This window comes from Ciona intestinalis, chromosome 14 (genome assembly GCF_000224145.3).
Source record: "Ciona intestinalis chromosome 14, KH, whole genome shotgun sequence".
Taxonomy (NCBI): Eukaryota; Metazoa; Chordata; class Ascidiacea; order Phlebobranchia; family Cionidae; genus Ciona; species Ciona intestinalis.
The window spans coordinates 4,243,202-4,259,519 of NC_020179.2; the positions used below are offsets into that span (position 1 = coordinate 4,243,202).

Sequence of the window (16,318 nt, forward strand, 5' to 3'; positions counted from 1 at the left end):
TTATCATCAGTATTATTCGACACAATTCGAGTATTATGACGCACAACATGTGTACAAGGGGCGTGGCATGGGGCGTGGTGAACGTGAGATATCACCATCTTATATGACAGGTCTATTTACGTAAATCCGACATTTTTTTATAATTATATCACGAATTCATGATAAATGGCTTTCTAGGGTTTTATCGTAGCATGACATTCTTATGAACTTTGTGAATGAAAGTTAAAAAACCGGGTCAGATAGTTTTGTTTCGATATTGTTTTCCAAGCTTAAACTTGTTGGTATAACCCCTTAAAGTTAAGTTGAAACCTCATGTTCCCACCCATAAGGAAAACCAAGTTATTTCTGCTGATCCACACACTGCAATGGCTTCAGTAACTCGACTATGGGCATGGGAGCGGCAACCGTAGCGAAATCACTTAAATTTCCCAACCACGACGCAACGCAGCAGAACTTTCAGCCGACATCTGTTCGTTTCCCAGCATCTAGTTAACGTACCTCCTCTCCTGTTACACTGTATACAGGCAACTTTAGATCAAAGCGATAAAATCGTCCTAAATTCCCCGTACGTTACTCATGATATTGCTCGTGTTAGTGCTGGGGGATTTCCCGTCTGCGAAAATTCCGTTGTTACTCTTGTGCCGAGGTCGATTCGTCACCGGTGTTTGAAACGCTGAACAACATTCGGGGGTTTTGTTCAATAATTGCTATTGCTGCATCATCAGTATGTGTGTATGACGTAACAAAGGATATTGTTTCATCAACAAATATAAGAAAAAGCTGATACTTTTCATCGTCACTTTTAATGGGAAACAAAGAATATTTATAGAAATATTTAACTGTATCCTCACGACTCTAAAATGGCGTTGTTTATTGGTAAAAACAAGATCAGGAAATATGGGATATTATGAGCTAATGGTTCCCATTTTACGCCACAAGTAGTATATCTAAGTCCACATTTTCGTAATAATTATTTACATTGTAAACGTTTTAGATGTTTTACTATTAGGAAATTCAACTTATGGATAAAGCTAGATAGGTTGTAAATAAAACTGGAACGTTGTATCTTGTCTTACAAATACCAAGTATTGGGTTTATTATTAAAAATAAAATGATTTTTATTTTGTATTATGTCGTAACAAATGTCATTATATGCAAATATATGCAAAATAGTAAAATCCAAGGTAAAAACAACAGTCGTTAAATTCAAACATTTTACAAAACTAAACAGTTTCAAAAAGTTTACAAAACTTACTTAATAAAAACCGGAAATGATTTATTTTTATATAATACAAAACAAGTAATAAAAATTTATTTTCGGGGTTACGTAATTGTAAAGTTTTGATTCTCGCGACTTGGGCAAAATGAGCGTGTTTCCCCTATTGATGTGCAACAACTAAATCCGCAACCTGTTTAACTGTCCTTGGTATTTCCGTCGCAACCGAAGGCGGGATATTAACACTAACATATTTAAATATTAGGTGCAATAACAAGAAATATTTCAGGATGGCTAAACATGGGGAAATCACTTAAATGCAAATGTTGCTATGAAGTCCTGTATTATAGCAAAGTACGCCAGGGGACTTGGGATTTAAGTCAGCATTAAACACGCTGGCATGCTGCACCCGACACTATATATATGCATATTCTATTTTGTATATATAGGTCTTACTGTGAGACACATTGTATACACACATTCTATTCTATATATGGGTGAGGTCCTACAGTGAGGCATGCCATGGGGCCTGAGCTTCAGACCAGAGTTGGCCCATTACCCCAACATTGTATATGCACATTCTATTCTATATGGGTGAGGTCCTACAGTGAGGCAAGCCATGGCTACAAGGTTAAGGCTTAATAAATTACACCGGGGCAACTGGGATTTAGACCCAAGTTGGCTAATTACCCCAAAATAAACGAAACTTGGTATACCCTCGAATATAGTCTTCCTTCTGGCAAAGTGTGTTAAATACCGTCATAATTGTTTCCACTGAAACCGCATTTCGGTTACGCACCGGAAACGCTCTATTATTTCTGCATTGTTTCCCCTTTGTGACGACTTCCGGTCTGGGTTTTTCCGATTTTATAAAATTTCCTGAAAATTTCCTGAAAGTCACAACAAAATGAATGAATTGTTGTGACTTTTTGACGCAAGGTACCAAGCGTGCTGCATGATAGTAAATTGTAGGTTGGATTGAAACACACATATAATAATTTAAAAGTTATTCAGATTCGATTTTTACATGGGTATTGCAGTTGTGTGTTCGTATACATCACATGTACTCTGTCGACCTCCGGACGTTTTTTCAGGTCATTTGTTCTTGATATAAGTGTGACGTGTATGAAAGCATTGTGACGTCATAATTTTACTTCCTGTTAGATTTTTCCGCATAAGCAACTCACCTTTTCACCTTTTGTTTCGAAACAATGTAAATTTCCCACGCAACAATGCATATTATCCAGAGGCTATAAACCCCCTACTAACTATTACACCATCAGTGATGCCAGCTTATTTTTCAGGTGTACCTAATACGTTACAATACGAAACCAGGAGGAAGGGAATTGCATCACGGGCGCAAACCGTGAGGTAATTTTTACGTTTTATTTTCTATTAGGTAAAGAAATACGTGGGAACTTTTTACACATTCTACTGCAGGTGTATATTCATGGTATATAGGTCATAGGTCGAATATATTTGCAAAACCCCAATTAATCCCTAAACTGTATCCCCTAACCCGTTAAAGATCATACTAATATATTATTTAAACACCTCTACATTAGAACTTGTAATCGCAAACTCCGTATACCAGTTGCACCACACGCCGCCCTTTGTTCACTAACTAATGCAACCCCGTGAAAATATATAGAGTATAGTGGGGTGGGGAAGATGGGACACCTTTAGCACATAATATCAAAATATCATGTTCGTGTTTTAAACAATTAACAACGGTCTATGTGAGTCGTGAGGGTACGGTTTTTTGAAACCCTTGAATGTTCTTTGTTTATTACTAAATTGGACGAGAAAATAGAATGAAAAGGTGTTACATCTTCCCCCACCCTACTATATATAATTAAATCTCGCCAGACTAGGTATTTTAACCTCAACCTCCCACTATATACCAGTGGTACCACACATCACGCACAGTGTCACTTATAACTTGACCAGTGAAACGTGTACCAAAAAAGGAATTTTTTGTCTGTATTTAGCCTAGTATATATCATAGGACTTGACCGCTTTGAGAAAATCCCTTGTTTCAATGCATGTTATAACGCGTATAGGAGAAAGTTACTTCAAGTGTGAAGTGGATTGTTTATTTTAACGCGGAAATAACGCGGATATTAGGAGTCAATTAATTTATAATTTTTGCAGTTAGGAGTTTGTGGTACAAACTATGGAATGAATCTACATATTATAGTTATATATATATACGTCGTGTGTAAGTTGTCATGGTGGAAAATGGTAATAATAAATTGTGAGCTTGTGGCCATTTTAATAAGTGGGTCAAGTATTTGTAACAAAACTAGCGTAGGTTCGTTGCCAATTAAGACTTACCCACATAGAATGTACACGCTATTCATTTAACCCTATGGTATATAATATATGATATACGTGTGGGCTTCGTCTTATATACGGTATGAAACAGTATATTATTATAGTTATGACTTCGCCAATATAGAATAACCTCGTCCTATATTGTAACTATAAGTGTGAGGTCCTTGTTAAGAAACCAGGATTTAGGTCAAAGTTGACCCATGACCCCAACATTGTATATGCACATTCTATTCTATATGGAAGAGGTCCTACAGTGAGGCACGCCATGGGACCTGGGATTTAGGCCAGAGTTGGTCCATTACCCCAACATTGTATATGTACATTCTATTCTATATGGGTGAGGTCCTACAGTGAGGCATGCCAAAAGACCCGGGATTTGGACCAGAGTTGGTCCATTACCCCAACATTGTATAGGCACATTCTATTCTATATGGTTGAGGTCCTACAGTGAGGCACGCCATGGGAACTCGGATTTAGGCCAGAGTTGGCTCATTACCCAACATTGTATAAACCTCACCCACATAGAATCACCGTGTATGTAACTATATCCTCTGTAGAATACACAATACTGTGCTGCAGTTGCCACACCACGTATGTACAATTGCTTCAGTTTATTGGCGTTCAATATATTTGTATTAGCTTGCTGTACATATATATATACTGCAACTATGAATAACAAAGCTTACTGTGACGTCAGAATATAGAAAAATGTAGCGACAGTGACGTCATAAACAGTTATCGCCCGAAAGCGCTATGCACAATGGTGGATATTGTTATTAAACAATAATAACTATATGATAAATAATTGAGGTGATATTAAAGATTGAAAGAATTTATAGTTAATTGTGACGTCACGTGTTTTGTTACGAAACAGAAGTGACGCGTGTACATCGATTCGTGAACTTTATGCGATATCTATGTTGATGAATCTAATGCAACTATTGTCTTCTGTCAATCATCTTGATTGACAGCTGTCGAATGATTTATCTTTTTCGCCTCCTCCTTATATGGCTCTTCATCCTTGATCAAATGACGTCACGCTTACGTCATCACCCCTCCGCGTCATACAGGACCCTACCACAGGGACCCACGTATGTGGGGTTAGTAGTGGGGGTCGGAGGGGGGGTAAGACAGCAGGTTTTCCCCCGTGATGTCACTGGGACCTGGGTACTGTGGGGGAGTTCCCCTCTGACGTCGACGCGATCCACGCGTGTTGTTTGCGACGTAATCATTGTCTCTATGGAAATAAGCCGGAGGGTCGTTGGCGCCTCTAGTGGTAGTTGCGATTGGTTCGCCAAGGTAACGGTTTTGGTCACGTGATACGGTCTGCTGTGACAAAACAATGATAATTTAACAATGATAATAATCGAGACAATAATATTAAAAATAACTTTTGTCACTTCGATTATGGTAACGAACCTTATGAAATGGGAAAACGAAAAGACAGAATAACGCACTTGACATAACTTGTTAATTTCCTCGATAACAATTGTTTTAAAATACAAAGGGAATCATCAACGACAGTCATTAAAACAATAATTAAACGTTTTACTTGTAGTAGTTTTTAAACATTCCGAACGTACCCATTGTAATTGTCGTTGAAGTCTTTCCTTTTCTCTTCTCTCTTGTTTAAAATCTTGTTCGTTTGTTCTTACTTGTTGCGTTAGTGCGTGCAGCTGGTGGCGTGCCTGGGTTAGGAGTTCGTCCAAGGATTGCTTCTCTCCCTGGCTCTTCTCACGGTCACGACGCTCCGTTTCAAAGTCTTCTCGGTATATTTTGACCTGCAAATAAATGTAAATTGCGTTATATACTAGGTGTGGGGTGTTTGTAGCGGATAAATGACGGACTGCGTACCGTATAGTAAGATGAGCGACAAACAGTGTACCGACAAACCGACAAGGTACTTTATTTTTTACCAAATTTTCTAACTGACAAACAGTGAGTGAGATAAACCACAAACAGCGTACCGACAAAACAAAAAAAAATCTTTTTAACAAAATTTAAACTTCTGAGTTTAAAATTTTCGAACAAATATTTTTAACTCGTTTCTTGCGAATTTTCTTTCACTAAACCTTAAATACCAAAGGCCTGTCTGCACATGTCTAGTTTATTTAACACCACACTTTGCTTTTGATTAAAATGTTGATTTTATGCAAACGGGTTATTCCAGCATCGTGAGAAAGCAGGTGTGGTTTAGGCTACAGGTTCGTACAGACCACGTAACAACGCGCGGAAATTTCCAAATTGTAAATCGGCAAACACGGCAGAATGCTGCGGGACCTTGGTATTAACTTTACTGTGGGAATCGTGACGATGTTTCGCTTAATGGGCACGAGATATTTGAGTGGTGGTCACGAACGGGGAAGCCCCGACTGTTTGAATACGAAATTTGGGCAAAAAGTCGCTGTTTTTTAACTAGTAAAATATTTGTTCAGCTACCGGGTAAAAACTACGCTGACTACTATCAAACAAAAGTTGTAACTTGGTATCTCACGACTTAGGAACCCCTAGCGAAAAGAATTTGCTTTGTCGGTTTTTAATTTGAATTTAAGATCTGTAACTTTCCCACGGCTTGGTTTAAAATTGTCCAATAATAAATAGTTTGCCTGTGGGAAAATTAAGTAAACACTTCCGGGTTTTCACCGACGACAACAATAACGCCATACGATATATCTTAGAATGCTAACACGTATCTTTATACTGCGTACTGTGAATTAAGTTTCCCAAAACTGTTAGTATCACCAGTATGGTAAATAGCAAATTGAGTAGATGGGAATATGGGATAGTATAATGAGTCTATACTCGATATTTGTAAACTTGATATTTTTAATTAGGATTTTGTATAACATACACCAAAAACTGTTGGCATCATCAGTGCTTGTAAAAGACTGAGTAGACTTGGTGAAACATCTGCTATATTATAATGGGTCTATACTTAATAATTGTAAACTTGATATTAAAAGTGACGTCACATACCTGCTGTTGTAACACCTCCACCCTGGTTTTTAGCTCTTCCAACGTGATGTCTTCCCTCCCTTCAGAATTATTGCTATTTATTGGCGGATGTTCGTTGCTGTTGAACCCAGGGGAGGTTGGGTCACTTGTTGGAAGAGCGAAGTTGTTATTGTTGTTTATCATCCCGCTAGATGTCGGTAGAGCGTCAGGTGGAATAGATTCGGACATTCGTTGTCGGATGCTGTTTGATAATATATGTAACTTACGTGGATATTAACAGAGGGTTGATGTAAAGTAAGCGTATAAGTATATATAGTGCATTATCGACCACCCTTGTCTAAAATGCCGCCTGGTGCACTTATAGCTGTACGATCTCACCCTTACAGAATACATTTATCATATAGGAAAGAAACATATTGATCTATCACGCGCAACAGTAAACAACACATTGGGGTAATCGATCAACTCTGACATAAAGCCAGATCCCATGACAACTATCGTCGTGTAAGACCTCACCCATATATAGAACGTTTGTGAAGATTATTTTTCTTGGGGTTAATACGCTTAGCATTATAGCAACATAACATTAACACACGCCACCCACCTATAAGCGGCCTCCAACGCTTGCCCCAACCTCGCGTTCTCAGCTTCCAAACAACTGTTGTCGGTTTCCAACTTCCGATTATTTTCCTTTAACTTCGTAACCTCTAGTTTGAGCGCAACGCTCTGCGCATGCGTGGTGGCGCACCGTCGAGTTAGAACCGATTTTTCTTGCTGAAATTAATCAACGAGTTAGATATTAGTACAGGCACTAAACAGCAGCTGAACCAGTGTAAGATAAATTGAGTTCAGTATACAGTAACTTGATTTTACAAAAAAAAAACATTAATGTAAAAATGGTTACTATATCCACCAAGGTGGTGAAGCAACTACTAGCACCTATATAAACATTCTACACTTACTGTTGCATTCTGAATCTCCCTTTTCGCCGCCGACAACAACAGCTCCATGTCTTTCCTTCTCTTTGTCTCTTTTTGTTGCGTTCTGGTGACGTCATTACTGACGTCAGAGATAGATTTGTCATGCTCTTGCTTCAATCGTCTGTATTGTGAATCCCATTGCTTGTTAACTCTTAGAATCTGGGGGATATTATGTCATAAATAAATGTAAATGACTTTTCTTACTGTAATTGCATTGGGGCAACAACAGTCTTTATACCATACGGTGTTTCCATTTCTACATCTTGTAATTTTGTTTGTAAGGTATGGCTGACCATTACATAACCAATGGGGGAAAGAACCATAAAGTGACGTCATGAATTTATGATTACGTCATTAAGTGATGACGCCACACCCCAGTTATATGTTACCTCAGTTCTTTGAGCTTCCAGCTTCAGTATTCTTGCCTGAAGTTTCGCCTTTAAATTTCGATCCATTTCATACGAGCTCTCTCCTGCCGATTGTGGTGAGTCGACTGCTTGAACAGGTGACCGTCTAGCGGCGCTCTTAAGCTGTGCATTTTCTTTTTCCAGTTTTGCTGTCTTTTCTTCAAGTTCCTTTAGTCTCGCTTTGGTTTTATCGTTATCCACCATCAGTGCATTACAGAATGCCTGTAGTGCGAAATTAGTTTATTTAACTTTAAAATTTTCAATTTGTTTTAATACAAATAATTGTAAATGGGGCTGGACTGTTTATCGGGAAAAAATAGTTTAGTCTTGGCCTGTTATAATAATGTATATAGTTTTACACAGTAGACTACCGTGTTCTTTATACTAAGAAGCTACGACTCAACATATATTTAGGCTATTGATAAATTTTCGAGCAGATGATATTCCGTACAAAACATAATGTTAAATAGATCGTATGAGCCGAAGGTTCGTGGGTTCGAAACCAGGTGAAGTAAGAACGTACCGCCGATTGAATAATAAGAGGCAGTGACTTTTTGCTTCCTTCAAACTGACTTAAAACACGGGGATAAAATTCTTTCAACTGTTTCGCGTAATCGCTACATAGCGTCATAACATCCAGGGGGAAATCGTCTGCTTCTTCATTGTTTACGTCACAAGGTTGCGAAATATCCGTAACTTCATCAACATTATTCCTGACGTCACTAGAATTGACGTCATTATCAGTGACGTCATTTCCATCCGATTCTAATAAGCTAGTTTCGTCTTCCGAGCGGTTACCAGTTACGTAACAACTGTCTATTGTTTCGTCATCGGAGTCCAGAATAGAATCGCGTTGGTCGTTCTTTTGTTTTAATTGTTGGATTCCAATGTTGCAAGCCAAAGCAGAAGCCATGTTTAAGTAATATTATCTAAGTCTTACAGCACGTATACGTATACGAAGCCTTTAAATAAACACGACTTAGTTGGTAATGTATAGAACTGACAGGAATATGGTCGGCTATCACCGTGACTTAGACGCAGAAACCACGAATACAAACTTACGAAGCTGCGTTGATAAAGTATTTTAAAAGCTTTATCAGAAAGCGTGACGACCCTATTTTAAACTGTGCCCTTGAAACTGCGAAAAAAACGTTCATTTGCCCATTTTGAGTGCTATTTCCACCATCAGACTGCCAATGAAACATATAGACTCACGGTTTTAGCTTTGTTATGTTTATAACTTTCATCATTCAATCTTATTTACAAATTGACTTAAATAACATGCAAAACTAAAGGTTTTATGTAAAACAACTACGTTGGTATTGCATTGTATGCTTATCCTGGTTTAAATTAAACAGTTGATCTAACTGTATTCATATTTTACTCAGCTCATTTAAACAGCCCAATTTATATTATTTCCATAATTTACTTTGTCAACTGTGAACATTCTATTGAAATCTACGATTTATTTAAGTATTCTAAGCTATCTCTTACTTGAACCTCAGACCCCATTAGCCGCACCGTAAGTATTCACCCTTACAAAATTCTTAAGTCCGTAAACTTATTCTGTTACTTAAGAAGCCCCATTGTACATTATACACTCTGCTTGGTTAGCTGGCTTTTGTTGTGTGCACTGTACGCTTCATTTAAGTAACTGAGTCTGATTTACATAGAAGCAACCGAAAGTTTCGATCGCGATGAGTCGCTCTAGCTCACTGCGCTCCACCAACGAACTGGCGTCGTTTTTAACTCTGCGGTGTTGGGATACAAACGGGGGAACCCCCTGCAGATGGAACAAGTTCCCCTTAAATAGGAGGTTATATAAATCCTGGTATTTGTTCGCCAATCTACCGTATCTTGTTGCACCATTTGTGTTGGTATAACAGTATTGCGTAACTTGTACAAAGGATTGAGGATATATAAGTGAACCGCATATATATGTACACTGTTGTAATATTTGCTATTGGGCGAAGAACAATAATACAGATTTGCTGCGCCTATTCAAGTTTTCGATTAAAAGGTTAAATAACATTCATGACCAAGCAAATATTATGTTGCATCACAAGTGCATTTGTTTCGTAAATATTAAAAAATACCAGAAACTGAAACTGCCCACGTTACCATAGAAATCATATACACATGAAAATAATAATACGCGAAACCGGAACATCGTGATTGGAAATACCAAGCCCACCTTTGTTTATCATAATGTCCTCTGTGACGTCACTAAACCTTAAACCCTCGTAAATATGACGTACAATAATCAGTCGAATCAGAAACTATAAGTTTTCCTCAGTTTTAGAATTTCCCTCAGTTTTAATGAAAGAAATCTGGACGTGTATTATATATACCATAAAATGAAAGGCATATACCAGATGTCAGAGTAAAAACTTATCAACTCTCAAAGTCTTAAATAATATTTAAACAGGCTACTTTATCGCATTTGCTTTTATACACAGAAATACTGTATAATAGGGTGGGGAAAGATGGGACACCTTTTTATTTTCTTGTCCCATTTGATAGTAAAAAAACGAACATTCAAAAATTATAAAACCATATCCTCGCGACTCCCATAGACCGTTGTTTAATTGTTTAAAAGGATATTTGGATTTTATTTATTAAATGTGTCTTATCTTACCCCACAGTACTATATGTATTGACCTACATTTCAAACACGATGACCTACATTAGTTTATGGCGCATAGCAATATAGTCTACGTATTTTTTTAATTTCAAATCACTTGAAACGCTTGTTTGCCCAAGGGAGTAAATAAATATTTGAAGAAAATGTTTAAGTTGGCTGACGCGGCGGAGAATATTAGCGGATCCGGGGGTTTCCCGAAACCAAGCGTTGGGGAATACCCTTACATTTAAACTAATATTAACAGATAATAAAACTGTTGATATAGAAGGGGAAGTCCCGAACATTAGGGGGTTTTAGAGTGAAAAGAAGAAGTTCGATTAATTTATGGGGTTTTTAAGGAAGTTTACTTTTGTATAAGGAAGCTTTTAAAAATGCTAACAAACTGCACCATTATATAACAAACTACACCATTATATAACAAACTGCACCATTATATAACAAACTGCACCGTTATATAACAAACTAAAACACCATACATTTCACAATTTAAAATAAAAAGGTAAAACTTTAAATTGCTGATGCGGTAAAAACGTGAACTTTATTTTACTAAGTATTATATAATGCCTATAGTAGCAACGGTAGCAGAACTTCTATTTACATTGGCTGGTAACGGTAGATTTACATACTAGATAAAGTACAATGCTATTAAACCGTAGCAAGGTATTTATTGTAATGAGTAAACCATTATATTTGTCACGACCGTGGGTGTAGTTAGCGTTGTTTTACCGTTATAAGTCATATAGATGATACACGTGCATTGTTATGATCAGTATTAATACATGCAATGGTGTTATTAACGGGCCATACTGTACTATAAATGTCAGGCCTTATGATAACCTCACCCACGTAAAGCGCACTGCTGGTACTAACGCTTTAACCTATGCAGTATAAAGTAACGTCACGTTTGGTATTTAAACACAACACAAGAAATGTCAACAACTATAACTAACCAGCAAAAGCACAAACGCATATTGTGTAATACAGTTTAAATCCAAAGCCCCAATTACCTTCTTATGAAGCTTATTCTCACTTACACTAACTCTAACGCACGAACGGCCCCTGCTGGTAGAAACAACACTTGCGCTTTCTTAGAAACTTTCCCACACAATAGACTTCTAAACTATAGTTTGTTGGTTTAACGTGGCCGCACAAAGTATTCTTTACAGCAGTGCAATCTACTGTATGTACTCTACATACTGTTTATCATTTACTGTATATATACATATACAGTTTCTGGGTGGTATAATATAAGTATGGCAATCCCTTATTGGCAAATTAGCTTGTGCTATTTCATACTCTCTGCAACTTGTAACCTAACTCTATAATCGACTGAGCGCACAGTTTTATCAGTTAGCATACACACGTTGACACACACCAGCGGACGTTTTTCACAAATAAACCGTTCGCTCGCTCAGGTCAAAAGGCGAGTTTGGTGCTTGGGGATCCCCCCATCTCAAAACCGGTCTCTCGCCGGTGTAACAACGGAAGTAACAATAACAATACGCATGCGGAATGCAATCATATTACTGTAAATACGACGTCAATGTTAAATTGTACAACTTGAAGGTAGTGGGTTCGAAACCCTGTCGTGGCGCTAAAAAGTAAATATTCCTGGGTGTTGATCTAATATTGCTAACTATTTCCTAAATCCCAGACATCCTGATATGCCTTGGCGTAGCACCTTACCCGTATATAACATATTGTGGGGTTGGAGAGACGGAACACCTTTAGCACGTAATGTCCAGATATCCTGATCGTGTTTTAAACAATTAACAACGGTCTATGGAAGTTGTAAAGATACGGTTTTATAATTCATTGAATTTTCTTTGTTTACTACAAAATGGGACGAGAAAATAAAATAAAAAGGTGTTCCATATTCCCCTACCCTACTATATTACTAAACGAATCATTAATATTGCAGCCAACCAAGCGTGGTTCTTATATTAGGCATGGGAAACGTAAATTATTATTAAATAACAGGAAATGTAGCTAACGTTTAACGGAATTGTTTAATTTCTTGTTATCGAACGTTCGAGACAATTTTCTTTATGACGTATATAACACTCCCACGAGAATAAATTCTCGAATATCGACCTTTGTCGCGAGTCCTGCTTACGGGGAAGCCCAAAATATGAAACCTGACGCTCCGTTTTCGAGAAGGGCATATATAACTAGTTGTTTAAATTGGTTGATAACGACTATGATATGATCCGTTATTATATGGGTAGTCTCTGTGTTACGGGATAAGTCTGACCCGAATGTTGTTTTTTTATGAACCATATAGAATAGAACACATTCTTGCTTTCAATTGCATAACATGTTAGCAAAATAACTGTGATACGTTTTGTAAATCTGGCCCTTATCTGGCACTCATATTGTTGGACGATTCTCGTTACGTCATAACAAAATACACCAAGTGCTACTAAATATGCAGCAAACAAAAATCGAGTCCAACTAATAATGTACTAAAGATATATCGTAGTAAACAAGTAATTTTATAGAAATACACGGCCGTATTCTTACGAATCTAAAAGGGCGATGACTGTTTGTAAAAACACGATTGGGACATGAGGTATTATAAAAGATAAGGTATCCCATTTTACCCCAAAACACAACTATTATGTGTTAACGGTACCCATCTTACCCCCCATTACTTTATATACACCAAGAACACGTAGTTTTGGAGCAATATTACACAACGTAATATAGTTATATATATCCAGCAAACATGGGGTATTTGGCGACTCTTCCATGAAATACATTTCCCAGAATTTAGCTACACATTACACGAGCCGTGACCTTTCGCCGAGTTACAATAACGTTAGAGCAACGGTTGGGGAAGTACGTGAAACACAACCTGTATTTACATAAAGTGTGGCGTGACCTGAATATGCAAATACCGTGACCTCCTACGTATTGACTACGTGACATTCGAATAATAACATTGTTATTTTGCGACACTATGTGTTTAGGTATAAACGTCAAACAGTGTACCAGTTTCCTGGATAAATGACAAACACTACGCCACAGTTTAATCTCGCCAATGCTCAGCCACGCCACCTGCCGACCAATTTTCTCTAAAATGAACGTAATTAAAAACTACAAACCCATTTAGGTAAGTCAGTTATTGCGGTTAAACTATAAACGTTTGGTCGACACGTTTTTAAAATCAAACTGCTGCCTACATAGGAGAACTTACTTATTTTTGGCAAAGTTCCCGAAACCGCTGTTTCCTACATTATAACCTGACGAATAACAGACAGACGTCTTGCTATATTTCCTGGTTTGACGTATGGGTGTTTTCCGTAAACGTTGGCATTTAAATGTCTCTACCATTTGTACTTTTACTGTGACGTGTGACTGTTGACTGTTCATGTGTGTAATGTCTGGTCGCGGCAAATAAGCGTTAATGTTATTTTTAGAATGAAACTTAAGTCTTATGTCTCACTAATTGTAAATACTTTGCAACTTGTTTTGTAATCTTTAATCTTCTCGTAACAATACCTCGATTGTGCGCAACATACGACTATTATGACGTAGGGGGTTTCCACGGTCGTCAACAACGTCACGTGACTGGCCTTTCGTAACCTCGAGGGAAGTAAACCGTCCAATTAGAACGTTTCTTGAAATCAGGGGTTTTCAAATCGTCTACGGGCGGTCATTTCCATATTTGGCGCAAAACAATTCAGTTAGTTTACGTCATTATAAGACAACGCTTACCTTCGACGTTCGAACTTTCTTCTGTGACGTCACAACCCTTTGCGCGAGTCGACCGAACACTGCAGCTAGCTTCGTGAATTGTGACGTCACACTAGTATCGCCGCTGATGACGTAGGAGTCGTTTCCGGTTGAATTACTTCGTATGCCAACCATTTCCTCTACTTGTCGTATCTAAGAAATAAGAAACTTAGTTAGAAAATAGATTCGCCAGCAATGGTTGATGTACCATGGTGTGCCTCACACTAGGACCTCAATCATATAGAATATACAATTATGGGCGAAATGTTTGTCTATACGTGTTTATCGTATATATACCATTACGATGTGCGTCGTATAACTCAGTTTGACGTGTTGTTATAATTGGATGTGAAGATAAGGGGCCAACTTTGGCCCAAATCCCAATTCCCCTAAAACGTGTCTCGCTTTAAACGTGTCTCGTAGATTTAGAATTAGGAAACCATAAACAAAGACAAAAACGCATCTACTTCTAAAGCCTACACGAGTTAACAGTCTCTAATCGAAATTATGGGAAAATACAATAAAAATAAAAAGTCAAAAATTTTCACCTGATAGTTGAGAAGTCGAACTTCCTCATTCGACGCCGAAGATGTTTTCGATTCCTGTGGCAATGATGGGTTATTACGTCACAAATATGTGCGGTTGTGATGAAACAAATATTTCCTATTGATCGCCGCAGGCCACTGTAACGCCATGGATAATCAGCGAAATTAAAGCGCGGCGAAAGATGGCGGCCGCGAAATTTACAAACCAAAATTCTGGAATTGCATTATTCGCGTTTGAGCAAGTGTTTGGACTTTATTGTTACGTCATTATTAGTTGTTTGTTGCTTCATAAGTGGAAACACAGCTGCCGTATTCGAAAACAACGAACATAATTTATGTAACGTTGTATAAATAGATAAAATCTTACATTCGATTCTGGATTATTTCCGTCGTCATGGTTACCATCACTGACGTCATTCATTAGTGACGTCAGTAACCTGCTTTCCTCTCCCCCCAACCGCGATTCTGGATCTTCTTGTGTTTCATTTGTGACGTCATTATGACTTGGTACTATAGCGTCCTTGGATTCTGCTACAATTAATTCTTTGTTAACTAGACAATGGTGTTTGTGGGTTGTATGCAAATGATCGGTTGGCGGAGTTGTGAATATGCAAATTAGTTTCATTAAATTTCGCGGACCTTACTAACTATGGAAGTAAACAACCGTGTTCGCCCTAGAGTTATAACATGGGTGTTTTCTTATACACCAGTCACACATGGTGTATTCATACACCTCATGCGCACTGTCAAGTTATAACATGGGCGTCTTCTTATACACCAGACACACATGGTGTATTCATACACCCATGATCACTGTCGAGTTATAACATGGGTGTCTTCTTATACACCAGACACACATGGTGTATTCATACACCCATGATCACTGTCGAGTTATAACATGGGTGTCTTCTTATACACCAGACACACATGGTGTATTCATACACCCATGATCACTGTCGAGTTATAACATGGGTGTCTTCTTATACACCAGACACATGGTGTATCTATACACCTCATGCTCACTGCCAAGTCAATTCATAGTTTACGTATACTCTTTAGCACGATTTTACAAATAAGTTCAATCTTAACCAATACACTAATACAGTGACGTCATTGTTACGTCACTTACCGTTCGTTGAAACTTCACTCATCGTAGTGACTTCCGATTGGCTGGTAGAAACATGTGACCAACACGACGATGTTGATTGGTTATCGTCTGTCCCCTCGTTGGTTGTTGGTTGGGTAGAATTGGTGACGTCATCTGATGACGTGAAATGATCAATATTAGTCTTTTTTTTGTAATAGAATATATTTTCTGGTATAAGTTCAAATCTAATCGAATACATTACCTTTAATGTTTAAATTCAAACAATACAATTATATTTCGTTAAAACTCATGCGTGTATAAAACCTACGTATGTTCGTTTTTGGTAATAACAAAGTTTGACCTAAAATAAACCGTATGTCCCCTAACCTGCCTCGCCTTAGGACCTCAC

General features: G+C 37.8%; 1 protein-coding gene and 1 long non-coding RNA gene across 6 annotated transcripts in view; one reads left to right on the forward strand and one right to left on the reverse strand.

Annotated features, from left to right (window-relative positions):
* Positions 1 to 2,518: 2,518 nt before the first annotated feature.
* LOC113474862 lies at positions 2,519 to 9,895 on the forward strand. The gene is made up of 2 exons (XR_003396570.1): positions 2,519 to 2,587; positions 9,569 to 9,895. It is a non-coding gene; the product is annotated as an uncharacterized LOC113474862 (long non-coding RNA).
* LOC100182077 (TNFAIP3-interacting protein 1) overlaps positions 4,150 to 16,318 on the reverse strand; it is a 15,107-nt gene continuing 2,938 nt past the window's right edge. For 2 of the 5 annotated variants that reach the window (XM_018814894.2, XM_009862577.3), the window contains exons 6-13: positions 14,826 to 14,879; positions 14,260 to 14,430; positions 7,878 to 8,117; positions 7,471 to 7,647; positions 7,113 to 7,282; positions 6,530 to 6,749; positions 5,137 to 5,334; positions 4,150 to 4,882 (exon numbers count right to left, since the gene is read on the reverse strand). In XM_018814894.2, coding sequence (XP_018670439.1) covers positions 4,655 to 4,882; positions 5,137 to 5,334; positions 6,530 to 6,749; positions 7,113 to 7,282; positions 7,471 to 7,647; positions 7,878 to 8,117; positions 14,260 to 14,430; positions 14,826 to 14,879 — 1,458 coding nt within the window. In that variant the 3' untranslated portion in view covers positions 4,150 to 4,654. Of the gene's footprint in view, positions 4,883 to 5,136; positions 5,335 to 6,529; positions 6,750 to 7,112; positions 7,283 to 7,470; positions 7,648 to 7,877; positions 8,118 to 14,259; positions 14,431 to 14,825; positions 14,880 to 15,189; positions 15,354 to 15,951; positions 16,198 to 16,318 lie in introns of those variants that run through there. The other 3 variants (XM_026837569.1, XM_026837568.1, XM_018814895.2) reach the window with 3 other exon arrangements.